Source organism: Pholis gunnellus (genome assembly GCF_910591455.1).
Source record: "Pholis gunnellus genome assembly, chromosome: 3".
Classification (NCBI taxonomy): Eukaryota; Metazoa; Chordata; class Actinopteri; order Perciformes; family Pholidae; genus Pholis; species Pholis gunnellus.
The window spans coordinates 3,295,226-3,311,131 of NC_136529.1; the positions used below are offsets into that span (position 1 = coordinate 3,295,226).

A 15,906-nucleotide genomic window follows, 5' to 3' on the forward strand; every position below is an offset into this window, starting at 1 on the left:
ATAGTATATATATATATATATACTATTATAAAAGATTCCCCTTTAAAGGAAACTGCAAAACAGCCAAAAACCATCCCCTATATTTCTGTATCTTCCTCCTGAGTGTGTCGGTGCAGAGGTCAGCCGCTGTCGGTGCAGAGGTCAGCTGTGCAGAGCTCAGCTGTGCAGAGGTCAGCCGCTGTCGGTGCAGAGGTCAGCTGTGCAGAGCTCAGCTGTGCAGAGGTCAGCCGCTGTCGGTGCTGACAACAGAAACGTCTCAGGCCAAAAGACATTCAACAGTGCCTCTAAGGGGTGACATATCTGTACTCCATCCGTTCATTTACAAAGGTCTGGGCTTTAAGCTAATTAGATCAGAACAGAGTTATACAAAAAGAACATAAGTACACAGTCACTGTCTACTGTATTTGCTGTTTTTTTTCTGGGGATTTGGGGGGTTTATTGACCCGAGGAGGAGTTTGTATTCTATAGTTACAAACAAAGTACACTGGGTGGGCTTTGAAGGATGATTTTGGTATTTTATAGACTGACTTAGATTTAACTATTTTCAGGCCGACCCTTTTAAATCAAAAAGATTCATTATTTATTCACCGAAACTCTATCCTCTGGAAAAGGCTTTGAAACAGCACACACACACACACACACACACACACACACACACACACACACAGGAAGGTTTCCACAGTGACATTGTATGAATGAGCAAACATTTTCCTACATTTTGACCCCGAAAAAGGGGTTAGGAAGAGAGAATATTGTAGGAATGGGAGTAGGTGAAAGGTATTTTCTTCAGACGACTTTAGAGCTGCAGGCTGTGGCTCAGTGGAGAGCAGGGTCGTCCTTCAATCAAAAAAGGATCGGTGGTTCAATCCCCGGCTCCGCTAGTCGCATGTCAATGTGTCCTTGGGCAAGATAATTAGCCCCAAATTGCTCCTGTAACTGTGCCTATGGTGTGTGAATGTTAATTAGTTTGATGGGCAGGTGGCATGGTCCCTGCCATCACTGTATGAATGGGTGTGAATGGGTGAATGATGACATGTAGTGTTAAAGCGCTTTGAGTGGTCGGAAGACTAGAAAAGCCCTATAAGTACCGTCCATTTACCATTCCTCTCCACCCACTCTAGCTCTGAACATTACATCCAATAATGTAAAAATCTGATGTATTGTATGAAATATGTGGAACCTTTCAAACTTTGAGTTTCTAGAGTAACGTATTAATGAGTATATAAGAGTTTGAATTGCATTCTTTTGAATGAGGAAAATATTCCAGAATATTCCAGACTTCATTTCTGAAGGATGGTATGAATGAAAACACATAATGGCGTCACGTGCATGCCCTAATTGAGCTGATGTTTGAATGAAGTTTCTACGTTGCAAACATGTGTAAGTAGTTAAATGGCAAAATATTGAGAACAAAATTGGAACAAAGAGTTTTTGGAGTAGAAAGGTAAGAAAATAAAGTATTACGATAAGTGAGGGAAACTGCTCAAACGGTCGATCAACTTCAACCACTAGGTGGAGACAAATACCCAGCATTGTTTCTGCCAGTCTGTAGGTAGTCATCAGCAGTCATTCACATTAGGACGTGTAGTTGGCCTACACACACAAACAAACACATACATAGTGTTGATTAACACTGAATACAATCATGTGAAATGGGTTACTCAAATGTATTGAGGGTGTTTTCTGTCTTAAAGGGGCTTTTATTCACATGTTCGCCACCGGCAGCAGCAGAAAGCTGTAAACACAGACACTGATTCATTATTCATTCATTATTACCATAGAACAGACTCTCAGAAGTCTGCCCGATAATGAGCAGTACACTGTGATTTCAGAGGCCATGCTTGTGAGTTATCTTGCGTCATCGCAGACAGTGAAGTACCACAGCGAGAGTTTTACCCTCTATCACATGTGACTTTGTTAGCAGACTCTACTTTCTGCTACTTCCTTCTTTTTGTGGGTACTATGTAGATCAGGGAAATCTGACATTCAAATACACACAGCTGCCTATTTACCATCAAGGAGACAGTTATTCATTCAACCTTTATTTATATGAGATCACTAAAGGTTGATCCTCATTTACAATGGCATCGAGTCAATTACAAAACAATCATTATCTGGTGTTCATAAATGGATTGTGGCAGCTTTAATAAGGCCTATCTTATAGCTTTAAGATAGGCCTGGGAGTTTGGATTCTTCTCCAGTGACTATTTACTTTGCAGTCCACCGCCTGTGACATCAGAACCTGGACTGTATAAAGGAACAAAGGCAGGCACCTTTAATAAACACATCTACACTCTTGTCCAGAGGAGGAGGAGGAGGAGGAGGAGAAGAAGAAGGGAGGGAGACTGGACAAAAAAGAAGGAGCTCAAGAGGCAGAGGTGAGGAAGATGGACAGAAGAGACACCCGGCTGCTGTGCTCTTTGCTGTTGTGTATCATCACCCAGGTGAGACATATTAATATCCTCTCTGTAAAATGAGAAGACCTTCTGTCTGTTGTGAAGAAGTTATTTGAAGATATTACCACGCTGTGGTGTGCGTGGTGTGTGAATGCGTGCTCTCACCTCATCATGACGACTGTTGGGTGGGGGATGTCCCCGATGTTTCCACGATGAACTGGAGTATGATTATTGGAGGCAGCAATTGAAAGCAAAGGGCTGCTATCAATCATCGTACCCTGAGGGGAATCCCAGCAGCGGTTAGAGTTATGACGGGAGACTTACTCTAGTTTCCTCAACTTGTTTTTATTTATTTCATTTTTTTTTTGCATCTAATATTTATTAGTTTATTTATTTTATTTAATATAATTGATGTTTTGTTTTGTATACGTGTGACCATTTTGTTGCATTTTTCATGCTTGATATAATAATAATAATAATAATACTTATATATTGCTTTTTAAAAGTTAAAGGTGCGACACATATAGAATAAATACTCAAATACAAATATACATATACACCGAGCTACCTACATACATACATAACCGCATACATACACACGCACACATCCGCATACATATGCATTGTACATAGACAAGAACTAAAGCACACAGCCAAAGTAAAACTAAACTAGAGGCAAACAGAGAGCGTTTATTAAGAAAGGCTAACCTATAGAGATGAGTTTTCAGCAGCCGCTAATAACAAACCACAGATTCAGCAGATCTGATAGAATGGGGAAGGCGTTGGTCCAAAGTTTAGGAGCTACATTTGCAGATGCACGGTGTCTTGTAATCCCATGAGGGATGAACCAAATGTTTGACATGGAGGTACAAATTATGACTCAACTAATAGTAAAAGGTTAAAAGATTCATCTCAAAGAAGGCATCGTGCAGTCAGATTGTTTGCCCGTCCGTGGTTTCACGTCATCTCGTTCTGAAGCTTTGGTTTGAGCAAAGAGAACTAACACAATGCTGATGTCTGATATGATGATACAAGCTGAAAGTCGCACCCAATGGTTTTACATGGGGCTGTCCCTGCAAAACTAATATAAGTGATTATGAATTTATTTTAGAATCGCATGACCCTTTAACATGGATGGATAACTGAGCAGGCCAACCGGGCACAGGCCCAGGGGCCTAAAGGGTCAGGGGCCCCTCTGGCCCCTCACCTACAAAACGTCACACAAAGAGACACATACCCACCAGGAAGAGACTCAAAATGACCACAAAGAAACATAAAACGACTACAAAGAGACACAAACAAGACTTACAAAGACACCAAAACAACTTCAAAGAGATGAAAACAAAAAGCTGCAAATGACCAGAAGGGAACACAGAATTGTAAAAGACCGACAAAAAGGGGAAAAACAACCATAACACATAAGAGCAACAAAAAGAGGCTAAGTAACTATAGAATGGGTGTGTCTTGCTCCTATGTAGGAGGAGTGGTGGGGCCTTCTGCATGTCTGTGCCCAGGGTCCCAATGTCTCATGATCTGCTCATGCCCTTTACGCTGCTGTCACTTGTATGAACCTGTGTAGAGCTGCATAGGAATACAGATGACTGAGTCCTACAGTAGAACATCAGTATAGCATGTAGAGACCAGATTTAGGATATCTCAATTTATGACTCAGTTCACCCAAGTCCCCAAAATATGAGAAAGTTGTGTGTCCTGCTTGAAAAAGCCAACAGGATCATGTCTTTTCAGAGACAATGTCGTGATTACTGGAGCTATTTCTTCAGCAGGAAGTCGTTCAGTGGCATGTGTGTGTGTCAGTACCTGTCTTGGTGCCAAATCCACTCCAGGCACTCAATTATTGTAATACCAGTTGTGCCACATAGTTGCCACTTAAACAGAGAGCACAGCAAGCCACTGAGCGAAAGTGTAAACAGCAGCTGTGTTTTGTTGTTCTCCCTTCAGGTGTGGTGCCGGCCGTGCGCCGGGCCATGTCAGTGCCCGCCCACCACGCCACGCTGCCCTGTTGGTGTTCCTCTCGTGTTAGACAGCTGCGGGTGCTGCCAGGTGTGCGCTGGGCAGGAGGGCGAGGCCTGCACCGACCGGTTGCCCTGTGACACCCGCCGAGGGCTGCAATGCGACTACAGCGCCAGCTTTCCTGGAGGGCCGGGACAGTGTGTGGGTGCGAACAGAATACACTCTTGTAATGTCCTCCCGATTGCCATACACCTTTTGTCCTCTGGGGTCAAAAATGACCCCGCCTGGTTTGACTGTTATTTAAAGCATATAGTGTAAATTGTCAATTAATTCTGTACATATACACCTTTAGTCTTACTTCAGTCCAACCCATTACCACAAATATTTCCGTTCAGTTTGGAATTTAGGGCCAATAGACCTTGTTTACATGAAAGTATACCCTGTTTTGGAGTGAAAATACAATGAAACATTACATTATTTTGACTTTATATTATTTTTGACTATATGTCAAGGTTTAGTGAGGATGCTGTTTTTGAATCATTTGAATTTGTCTAATGGCAGCACATAATCCCACCTGTTGTCCTCTGTGTTAAAAAAAACCCGCCTGGTTTGACTGTTTTTAAAGCATACAGTATAAATTATCACCCACCTCTGTGTTTACACTTTATTCCAACTCATTACCTGACATATAAAACATGTCAACATTCATTTAACCCTCCTGTTACCTTCAAATGTACTAACACCTGTTATCCTTGGGGTCATTTTTAACCCCAGCAATTTGAACCTCTCTCTCTACCTGCCTGTATACCTACCTGCATGTATTGTGTCTGTGCAGTCATTGCACGCCACCACGAGTCTTCCACAACCTGCTAGCTTGACGGCTGTGAGTAACATCAGCCATGTTGGTTGCTTATGTTCTTTATGATAATAATAAACAGACAGTCAGTGTTGCCGACTTGCCGACTCTTGGAACTAGTGCTGTTAGCTACTTTCAATGGAGAACAGTTGGCAACACTGGGCCGGGTCTTTAGGTTGGATCATTTTTCAACTCTAGCGTACTCTTGCTAGTTTTTCAAGATTACCAACCCTAGTTTTATGTAATTCAAGTAAAAATTTCAATACCGATACCTTCGATAGTTCAAGATCCTCAAATGTGAGAATTTGCTGCTTTTTTAAGTCTTACATGAAAGCAAATTGAATATCTCTGAAGCACAACCTGAGCAAGCAGTTAACGATACCACCACTGCTATGAAAGAACAACCCAGTCGCCAGAAAAGATGTTAGCATTGTACGTTTCTTGATACAATAAAATATGTTTCATGTCTGCCTAGTATCACGCTTGGTTAACGTTGTGAAGCGATTGGTTAGGTTTAGGAAATGAGACTACTTGGTGATGGTTGGAATAAAGACCATGGTTTGTGTTGAAATAATAAACTAATAACATAACAATCTTAATAGCATAATATAACATTGTGACGTAACAAACGTAACAACGTAACTACCGTGAATAAATAACAATCACCCTTACGGGACATGAATGGGGATCTCCTGGGTGAAAGTCCTGTGTTTGTTGACCCATCTATCACTTCCCCAAACACATTTAGTGGACTTTCTCGCTTGTTCTACTCGTTATTACTCACGTAACTTTCGATAACAGTCACTCGCAATACAACGCTGCTTTCTCTGCACTTCGCTCGTTGCTTACTCACTTGCTCTGACCGAATGCTAACACGTCGACATTCAACATATCCGTGATTTTCAGAAAAAGTACAATGTCAAAAAACAATTCTGTCAACTGGGCTGGACAGAAGTATTGGTAGCATACTTACATACACTATACTTCTACTTCTACTGCTGCTGCAACTACTACTGATAGTACTGATGTTGCCTACAGCAACTACTAGACAATCACTCCTATCACTATTTTCTAATCTTGGTACCGTCATTCATAAGAAAAAGAAACATATCCTCTGTACTTTACGTAATTGATTCCACTGCATCCTTTCAAGTTAATAGACCAGTGACTCCATTCCCAACTAAACTGCTGCATATTCCAAAGAGTTTCCTGCTAATGTTCTTACAATAATGACTGGAGATCAAAACATTTCCTGAGAGTTATTTGTCTGCACAAGTTTCCCATAACTCACCTAAAAACTTGGCACATTCCCTTCTCTTTCCCCTCCCTTTGCCGTGATCAGGTTGGAACGAGCTGGGCTGTGAGATGAATGGCAGGAGGTTGGAGGAGGGACAGGCATTTCAACCTAATTGTGCCCAACTCTGCCACTGCCTCGGGGGAGGGGTGACCTGCGTGCCCCTGTGCAGCGATGATCTGCAGAGGCCCGCTGATACATGCCACAACCCTCAGCTGGTGAGACTACCAGGGCGCTGCTGCAAAGAGTGGTTGTGTGAGGGCCCGGACAACAGCATTTCCTCAAATCCATCAGCAGGTAATAGGGTGATGATCAACAACACCAAACAAATATGGCTGGAAACATATCAACAGAGGTTAGATGATCAGAATAGTAATTGCTGTTATACAGTCTGGCTATTAAGAGTCATATGAAAGAGTAAAATGATTCAAATATAGCTATTTGAAGACTTCAGAGGCGTGTGCATCTCATCCCTCCCAGCAAAAGACTGAAAGAATCAACCACTCGCTAAGTCCCAACCCTCTAGCGTAGACTAGCCCAGTGATTCTCAAACTGTGGGGCTCGCCCCACAGGCGGTATTGCAGGTGGGGCGCAGAGGGAAATGCAGAATTTTTTTATTTCAAGAACTTTATTCATACCTGCAAACTTGTCGCTTTTCGGAGAAATTCCCCGTTTTGAATCAAAATATATCATCCACGTGAATCGTGTAGATCCATAGAGTAGAGGTTGTTTTTTTTGGGGGGGGGGGGGGTCAACTGGCCAGCCAGCGTTTCTCAGATTGGAGTGAGACGAGGAGAAAAGGTGATGTGGTGATCTTCACAGTCGTGTGGAGTCTTGGCCAATCAGCGTTAAGATGTCTACAGCGTCTTTCCCTCCGTTACAGTTTAAGTTCCCTTATGTTCCGTTACAGTTCAGACTTGCTGGGTTAAGTTAACGTCCACCGCATGCGGAACTCTGTGGGCTGTTAACGTTCATCATTATCGCGATTTAGGTTGAAAAAACGTAACGTGATGAAACATGCAGCCCCCCCCGTGTTCCGGTTCAGTTCACGCGGTCACTCGTTAACGTTAAACCGGAACACCGGCGGATCTGGTTGCAGGTTGTTTGTTTTAACTCAAAGTAGAATGAAAGGCCCAGATACTGATGAGATGATGAGGTCAAAGAGCTTCAGGGAGAGGAGGCTGTTAGTGCAGCGCAGCTTGACGCAGGGCTGAGATGTGAAGGAGCTGGGCTATTAACTGAATAATAAATTAGTTTTTTGCTTAAAGTAAATGTCTTATCACTTAATGTTCTGCACTCATGTTGTTTAGTTTTTCACAGGTTGCACGTTATTGTTATCATCTTGAAAAGATATTCAGTGCAAAACAGGTTAATTGCAGCCACAATAAGCTATTTTTTGCCAAATATTAGTTCTTTTTTGCACAGACTTTATTTGCATTGTTCTAACAAAGTGATTGCACAATGTATTTGTTTTTGTCTGATGGAGCAATCTGGTTTACTTGAACGTGATTGCAATTTTCTTTATTCTATTATTTGAAGAAGCACAGATGGAGGAGTCACAAAATGTTGTTATTTCAATAACAATTCAACATGGAGCATTTTGTTACCATGTTGTTGGGGCGGTGGGGCATGAACATTTTTCTTCCTCCAAAGTGGGCCGTGACAGAAAAAGTTTGAGAAGCACTGGATTAGCCAATCATAGCATAGCATCGGCCGGCTCCAACCAGGGTCTGACACCTTAGCACATCATTACCTAACGTTACCACTTCTGGGGTTTAGGTCTGGGGTTTAGGTCACCCAATTGACGCTCAGGTAAGGGTCAATTGGGGGATTTTCAGCTGGTTCCTGTGGGGCATCTTTTAAATTCAGGTGAGCAGGTGTTTAGACACAGTCAATACCAGAATGTATACGGTCACTTTTGGGTTGTGGCGAAATAAACAGATTTTAATACCAAAGAGGTGTCAGGACGATCAAACATCTGTGTGAAACATCTGTGAGCGCTATTCTTAGGAAACCGACCTCGCCCTTGCAGCAGTTTACAACATTCCAGACTTGCATATGTGCTGCAGCTCTCATCAAAGCTTTCCACTTTAAACAACTTGAAGCTTGGTGCAGAGAGTGAATATTTTCTTTTTCTGGGTTTCTTTCCAGCCGAGCAGACGCGTCAGGACTACGGGCACAGGCTGTCTGGCCCGTCGTTTGGCTCCATCTCCAACTGTATCGAGTGGACCTCAGACTGGAGCCCCTGCTCCCACAGCTGTGGCCCAGGTGTATCCACTCGCAACACAAACAGGAACTGGGCTTGCCGCCTGCAGACTGAGACCAGACTGTGCCAGGTCAGGCCCTGCCAGACTCTGATGCCGGGCATCCGAACGCTACAGCCGGTCAGTGCATAATTGACACACATTAATCAGTTACAGTCACAGGTCCAGGGATCAATCACAAGAACGTGTATACCATTTACAAATGCTTTGAGTGATGTTCTGCTTTTCCATTTTGAGCCACATGATTTGATCTTGAACTATATAGAACTCAATATCATATAAATAAAGATATTACATACAAAATCCTCTGAAAATACTGTAAACAAAACAAAACATGTAAAAGAATCCAAAACTATAGGCTACTAGAATGACTTACGTCACTATTATAAAACTTTATTTCCTTATCAGTGTTTTAAAATGTTATTTATGTCCTTTCTGTTTAAAATGTTGTTTTCCAATTTCTTTTTATACCACAGTGGCATTTCCTCCAGAGACGCTATCATTTTATAATGTCACTTGTAATGACACAGAGTTGTTCTCAGTCGATCTTTTCCACAGTGGATATTTGGACTGTGGTTTTAGGTACTGTACATTTTCACATAATGTGCTAGCTCACATTTCCCACACTGTTTAACAGGTGATAATCCTGTATGCGCTTTGGGTAGCTAAGTTTGCTCTGCAGAGCAAGCCCGAATTTACCGCTTCGTCCTCTTGTTTTGATGTTTGGCAATCCTCTCAGAAATATGTTTAAAATCCTGAAAGCCTGTTCTTGATCAGGTACCGCCCTCTCCTAACAATACACACAGGAAGCAAAAAGCAAAAGGGCATCTTCTCTGACAAGCTAGCAGTTAGCCTTTTTTTTCCTGTAGAACAACTCCATGTTAAAACTTATAATTTTTACCAGAGGTTTGGTTTATAACTATATCCCAAAGCTGGTGGCAACTGTCTGTTGCTGTGTCGCTTGTAGTGAGGCTTGGTCACAACACCACTCATGAAAAATGACATTATGGAGTACACTCTCCTTACCGATACATTACATTTCATGTTGCAAATATTGTGCTGTAATGCAAGGTAAGAAAAGTCTCAAGTCAGATATAAAAAGACGTAGAAATCTAGAATTATACACATCGCTGAATATGTAACAAGAGTAACCACATAATTACTACAATGTTTCCTGTCACTGTGTATTTCAGGGTTCGGGGGTGTGCGAGAGCAGCTACAATTCACCTCTGTCCATTCAGCTAGAACAGCAGGGCTGCTGGAGCACCAGAGCCTACCGTCCCAGGTTCTGTGCCTTGACCTGTCCGGAGGGACGCTGCTGCAGCCCCTCCCACACCAGGACAATGCGGATGGTTTTCCGTTGCCCTCAAAACAGGCTCACCCAGCAGCAGGTGATGATGATCGAGTCCTGCTCCTGCAGCATCTCCAACTGCCGCCAGTCCACAGCTGCCCGCAGTGTCCTGCCCTGGCCGTGAGCTGCATGTGCATCCAGCTACAAGAGAGATGGGCGGGACCCGTCTGTGAGGAAAGTGACCAAATGTACACACATGATAGATGAAATTTATGGAAATATTACAACCAGGATGGGAAACTTGGCAATCGACAATAGCTGTTGTAGTAATAGTAGAGTATCAGAATAAATCCAGCAAGTACAGAGTTTTGTAAATGGGCTCTGAGATTTAAAAGCATGTACTGTAATGTATGTAAGTAAGATTTATGCAGTTCTCTGGACCTAGATTTAAAAACTAGAAAGAGGTCGCCCCATTTTGTTACATTTCTATTCGACTTCAAGTGAATGCTCGTGTCTGCTGGATGTGTACAAAAATAATACTGCTTTAAAGGTGCAATATGTAAGAAATAGCCAGAATTTTTGTTTACAACGTCCTGAAATGAGTGTAAAGCCGTTACAGTGTTGATGTCGAAGATGACTGTGTGTTGTGTTGCAGGGAAATGTACTGAAATGAGCATGCTAGCCAGCTAGCCCCGGCCCGGTTTGTCCCATCACTTTTTGACCATGAAAAAAAAAAAATTTCATGAATTTTTGTATTTTAAAATCTAAATCAAATAACCACTGTTTTTTTTTAATACCTGTTTCTGAAAAGAAAATCGAATGACTGTAAGATAGTGTCCCAGTAAACACATAGATGGCTAATGTAAACTGTAGGCCGACCCCACACGTGAAGATTAGAAGATAGCAGTGTTATTCCGATACGTTTCAGCAGTTTGGTTGACGTTTGTGTTTTCTTGCCCTGCTGTTGGTTAGTATTTGGCTTTTTCTGTAAATTTAGATTGTATGAACCAAGTAATAGAGATGAATTGCTCCCCCGTTTGTTTGGAACATGTGGTTACATCTTACACACTGTACCTTTAAAGTTCAGCTGTAATTAAATTGCATGTTTAATGGCACACAGATTTGATTCGTAAATCATAATTCATAATTACACAGGAAAAATGTATGGATTATCAGTTTGGATGTCATGACGGCATCCTTCAGATTGTGCATTAAATGCTGTTATTTCTTTGAACGTAGACAGATTGACACTGAATTTGCATAAAGCAGCCACCATAAAAATGTTCTCATTGGTCGTCTACAAGCATGAACACACGTCCACTGCCATCAGTCAGGGTTGTCTCAGAGCCAACATCTGCAAATTTGAGTGAGCCAACGGTTGGACAAAATGTACAGATAACACACTGATTTTAGAGGAGGGGTGGTAATAATAGAGTTCTATCAAACTGGACCCATTACACACATACATATTTGAAAGGGTCCTTATATCATTTCGGGATGATAACTATGTTTTCACAATAATCGTCTGAAAAAAGAATCGTTGTGTTTTCGTAAACTTAGAATGAGCCCTTCATATCTGCAGAGGGAGCTGGTCTTCCCCCATGTTTCTAGAGGAGCACAGAACGGACAAACTAAACACTGGCTCTAGAGAGGGACTTATGTGTTTTTACATTACCTGAAGGCCACCATAGTTCTCCATCAGGCTTGGAAAGAAAGGGGTGACCAGAGGGGTGTTCAGTTGGTTGAAATGCCTCTCCACTAGATGCCATTAAATCCTACACCGGCTCTTTAAATTATACAGATTCACATATCTGAGTGCACTCTCTCAAACCTGGGTTTGTTCTGTGCAGTGTTTGTTTGCAAATGTGAGGATGGATTCTTAACGGTAAACCCTAAGCCTATTTTGAGACCTCTGCTCGAAAATGTCATACCCATACTCAAGAGAGTGTAAATCTCTAACTACAAGGTCTATTTGAATAATTTAAATGGCATAATAACACAAATAAATGTGAGCTTTGTTAATATGTGTACATATCATTGTATATGTTACTGGTAAATGCTGGCCGAATGTTACACACAGCTCAAATAGAACATTTTCAGGTTCACTTTTTGTTTCCGCCTAAAAAGCACTTTTATTGATTTGAAATGATGCAGACGAAGGCCTAAACTCTCCCAAATCATATCACAACACGTCAGCAGTTCTTTTAAAAAAAGAATTGGCTTTGATAAAGTGAAGTATGCCTGAGAAATCAAGGCCGGTGTGCAGGTCAGCTGAGGTCAGCCAACGTCAATTCTGATTTTGGAAGCAGCACATATAGCTGTTTCATTGTACTTTTGTATACTATATAACTATATATTTCACTTCTTTTATCACTAATAGTGTTCAATCTATCTAATACAGCAGTTTGGCATCATCTTGAGAGCCTATGGGCCATATGAAAACCTGTACAACATGGCTCATCTTCGTCTGAATTTCAGTTTTACGGAATGCAATTGATCCTTACCAAAGTCTGTGATTGGCCGATTTGCGCATATGACACAGTTCTGAACCCGGAAGAGTCTGGGCAGTGTAATGATACGTTCTTTGAGTTGTTTGACTGAATTTTAAGCCAATAAAATAATCGAAAACCGTGATCCGCCCCCATGGGTCAAACCCATTGGCCGAAACTGAAATTATTACTCATTCGTCATAGAAGCTTGTAAAGAATTCGTTTTTTCGAAGAACGAAGGACAGAGAGCTACTGCAAATAGAGGAAAGGATTAAAACCATTTCGGGGCGATTGTCTTCCAGAAAAAACATCTAAAGGGTATGAAGCGTTTCAATATTTATGATAATGCACTGTGTGTTGATCCGAGGGAGAATAATTGTAACTTTGTAATGGTTTGAAGTAGAAGAATTCTGAAGCTATGGTTCGATTCAGTGTCTTGTCCTCGTGCTCTTGGATATGCGGTGTGTGTGTGTGAAAGTGCCGTAGATCGCAGCTGGGATCGGTAACGGTGAATATTGCTTGCCTTCTCCTGGCGAGAAATAGGTGAAATTGTAGTAGTACTTGTAGTATCTTGAAGTACTTTGTCTATATATATGTTTTTGAGTGATTAAAACAGGTTACATGGTCCATTTTATCAAAATTTCTTTGTCATGTAGGTTTTTAAAAAATATCATTTTATTTGTTCTCAGAAGTGATTTGTACCTACATGTGTGTACTCTGATCCCCCTTTAAAGGGGATCTCGGGTGCAAGAGGTAATTTCTTTCTAAAAGATCTGTTTTGACTTCGAAACAAAGCTGCAGTCATTAAGAGACATGTCTGTTTAATCAAGAACACATTGCTAAATGCTGATGAAAAAATGTTCAATAAAACTGACTTGATGGTTTTATGACTAGTATGAATAGCACAATGGCATCTGGTTATCTACATTTGATTGAAACCTTGGCACACAATCCACCTGGTGTGAAAAGTTATTACATAAACGTGTTTGACAAGAGGGAGGGAGTGTGTGACTGATTCAACAGACAGGGCCACATCTCAAGGAGCTTTGATATCTAAGTTATTTGACTAAACGACAGTTAGTTGCGCGTGCAGGCTGTCGTGACAGGCAGAGATGATGTAAATGATTTCGCAGGATGTGTGGTGTGTTCTTGGTAAATAGCTGAGGTGTGATTTGTTTTGCTTTTTTCCCATTTCCATGCGTGCCGCGTGGCTCTCGGTGTGTATCTCAGCCGCCTCCGCAGACTCGGAAGTGGGCGGGCGTATGTTGCTTTCGCATTCCCTTCCAGTATAACTTTGCGCGACGCACACGTAGTACCCAGAGGAGATGTGTGGTCTGGTTTGTGGATAAGTTAAACGAACGAGAGATTTAAAAAAGCAGACATGTCTGGAAATGTCACGCATGGAGCCTGCGGGAGCATCAACCTGAAGTTAACGCACGCCTTACTGCCGCCCGTCTTCGTTACCGTGTTCGTCGTCGGGACGCTGTCCAACATCTGGGGGCTCCGGAGCGTGTGCGCCAGCTGGCGCAAAATCGGGAGCATCAACGTCTTCATGCTGAACCTGGGGGTGGCGGACCTGCTATACCTGGCCACCCTGCCCTTCCTCGTACAATACTACGCGTGCAACAGCAAATGGCTGTTCGGAGATATTTTCTGCAAGGTGACGCGCTTCTGCTTCAACCTCAACCTGTACGGCAGCATCGGCTTCCTCACGTGCATCAGCGTCTACAGGTACCTGGGCATCGTGCACCCCATGTGGGTGATGGGGAAAATCACCAGCCGCCACTCGCTGGCCGTCAGCGCCCTGGTCTGGCTGTTCGTCATCATCCAGATCCTGCCCGATATGTTCTTCGACAAGAACGGTGGGGATCCGAACTCCTGTTACGACACCACTTCGAACGAGCAGATCCGAGGCTACCTGCCGTACAGCATCGTCTGGACCGTCACGGGGTTCGTCGTGCCATTGGTCATCATCCTGGTCTGTTACGGGCACGTCGTCGCGGTTCTCGCCACGAACGCCAACGTCAACCCGCTGCTGAAGCAGCGGTGCTTGAAGCTGGTCGTGATTCTGGTGATCCTCTTCTCCGTCTGCTTCATTCCCTACCACGTGTTTCGAAACGCCAACCTGATGACCAGGATTATGAAAGAAAATGGGGATTGCCGCGCGAGCTTCCGTGGCATCTACATCGCGCATCAGGTGGGTAGATGCCTGGCGAGTCTGAACAGCGCCTTAAACCCGCTCATTTACATCGTCGGTAACGACGAGTTCCTCATGAAGCTCCATCACCTCAGCGGGCGGGCCCGGCGGTCTCTGGCCGGCCTGACAGGAGCCGTCCTCTACCGCAAACCGATGGAAGCAGACCCGGATTCGCCGTCGGATACTCGCGTTAATAACTCCGAGCTGATGCAAGGATGAGACGCACAATCGGGTTCACCCAAGGTATACTGTTATCGTGCACCGCCAGAACTCCCACATTGCCGGGAACACAGTACAATGATGGCCGATGATGAGCAGGACATAAAGCCTACTATCTGCCGTAAATCATCGGGTCACCAAGGTGTCAGCACTCTGCGTCTGCTGCCCGTTATAAAGACAGATGTTGTTATTTGCAGCTGGAGCTCATGTTTACATCTCATGTCTTGTCACTATTGTACCGAGGTGCTGTTCATGTTTTGCACTATTTTAATGTGTTGCTGTATCCTGTGATTGCTTTGTGCAGAGGAAGTCCCGGTCACGTGCTGCGCTTCAGCACTTGTTTGTAACTCCAGACATATTGCACTATACTTTACCTTTGCACTGTTACAGGTGAAGCTTTTGACATTCCCCCTGGTTTATGGAACTGAGACTTTTGAGAAGAGCCACGTGTAACTGTTCCCTCAGCTCTTTTATTATAAGACAATAGACGTGGATTTAATAAGGAACTGCAACGATGATGTAAGAAATATTCACAGTGAAAGTACAAATACCACGCTGTAACAAAAAGTAAAAGTCTTACTTCAATGTAAGTACAGAAGTGTTATCAACAAAATGTACTTTTGGTCGTCAACAAAATGTACTTAAACACCACAAATTAAAGTACTCATTATGCAGAATGCCACCTGTCACACTGATGTATTATTCGGTCACTGGGTCATTATTATGTGAACTGAAACTAATGCAGTCGTCCTGCTACACAGGTTTATATATTCAGTTATAGTTGAAAGTGTTTCAGAGAGCTTTTTTAATTTTTTATTACATATAAATATATAGGTTATGGTATATAGTACCTTAAACTATAAACTATATATGTTTGTAAACAGTACAATACTGTTTTGGGCTATAGCCTAATGATATTGATCATTATG

At 42.6% G+C, this 15,906-nt stretch overlaps 2 protein-coding genes across 2 annotated transcripts; both read left to right on the forward strand.

Annotated features, from left to right (window-relative positions):
• Positions 1 to 2,387: 2,387 nt before the first annotated feature.
• Positions 2,388 to 10,256, forward strand: LOC306715796 (CCN family member 5-like; the record flags this gene model as incomplete). Its single annotated transcript, XM_079186272.1, has 5 exons — positions 2,388 to 2,444; positions 4,356 to 4,572; positions 6,566 to 6,814; positions 8,669 to 8,901; positions 9,975 to 10,256. 5 exons carry the CDS (start codon positions 2,388 to 2,390, stop codon positions 10,254 to 10,256), a joined length of 1,038 nt encoding a protein of 345 aa, XP_079042398.1.
• A 3,597-nt stretch (positions 10,257 to 13,853) lies between these two features.
• Positions 13,854 to 15,646, forward strand: LOC306693975 (P2Y purinoceptor 1-like). Its single transcript, XM_079156665.1, has one exon. It carries the CDS (start codon positions 13,943 to 13,945, stop codon positions 14,975 to 14,977), a length of 1,035 nt encoding a protein of 344 aa, XP_079012791.1. The 5' UTR covers positions 13,854 to 13,942; the 3' UTR covers positions 14,978 to 15,646.
• The last annotated feature ends 260 nt before the right edge of the window (positions 15,647 to 15,906 follow it).

Bases quoted from the DNA above. Each gene is read 5' to 3' on its own strand.
- LOC306693975 (XM_079156665.1), top strand. From the start codon at position 13,943: ATGTCTGGAAATGTCACGCATGGAGCCTGCGGGAGCATCAACCTGAAG.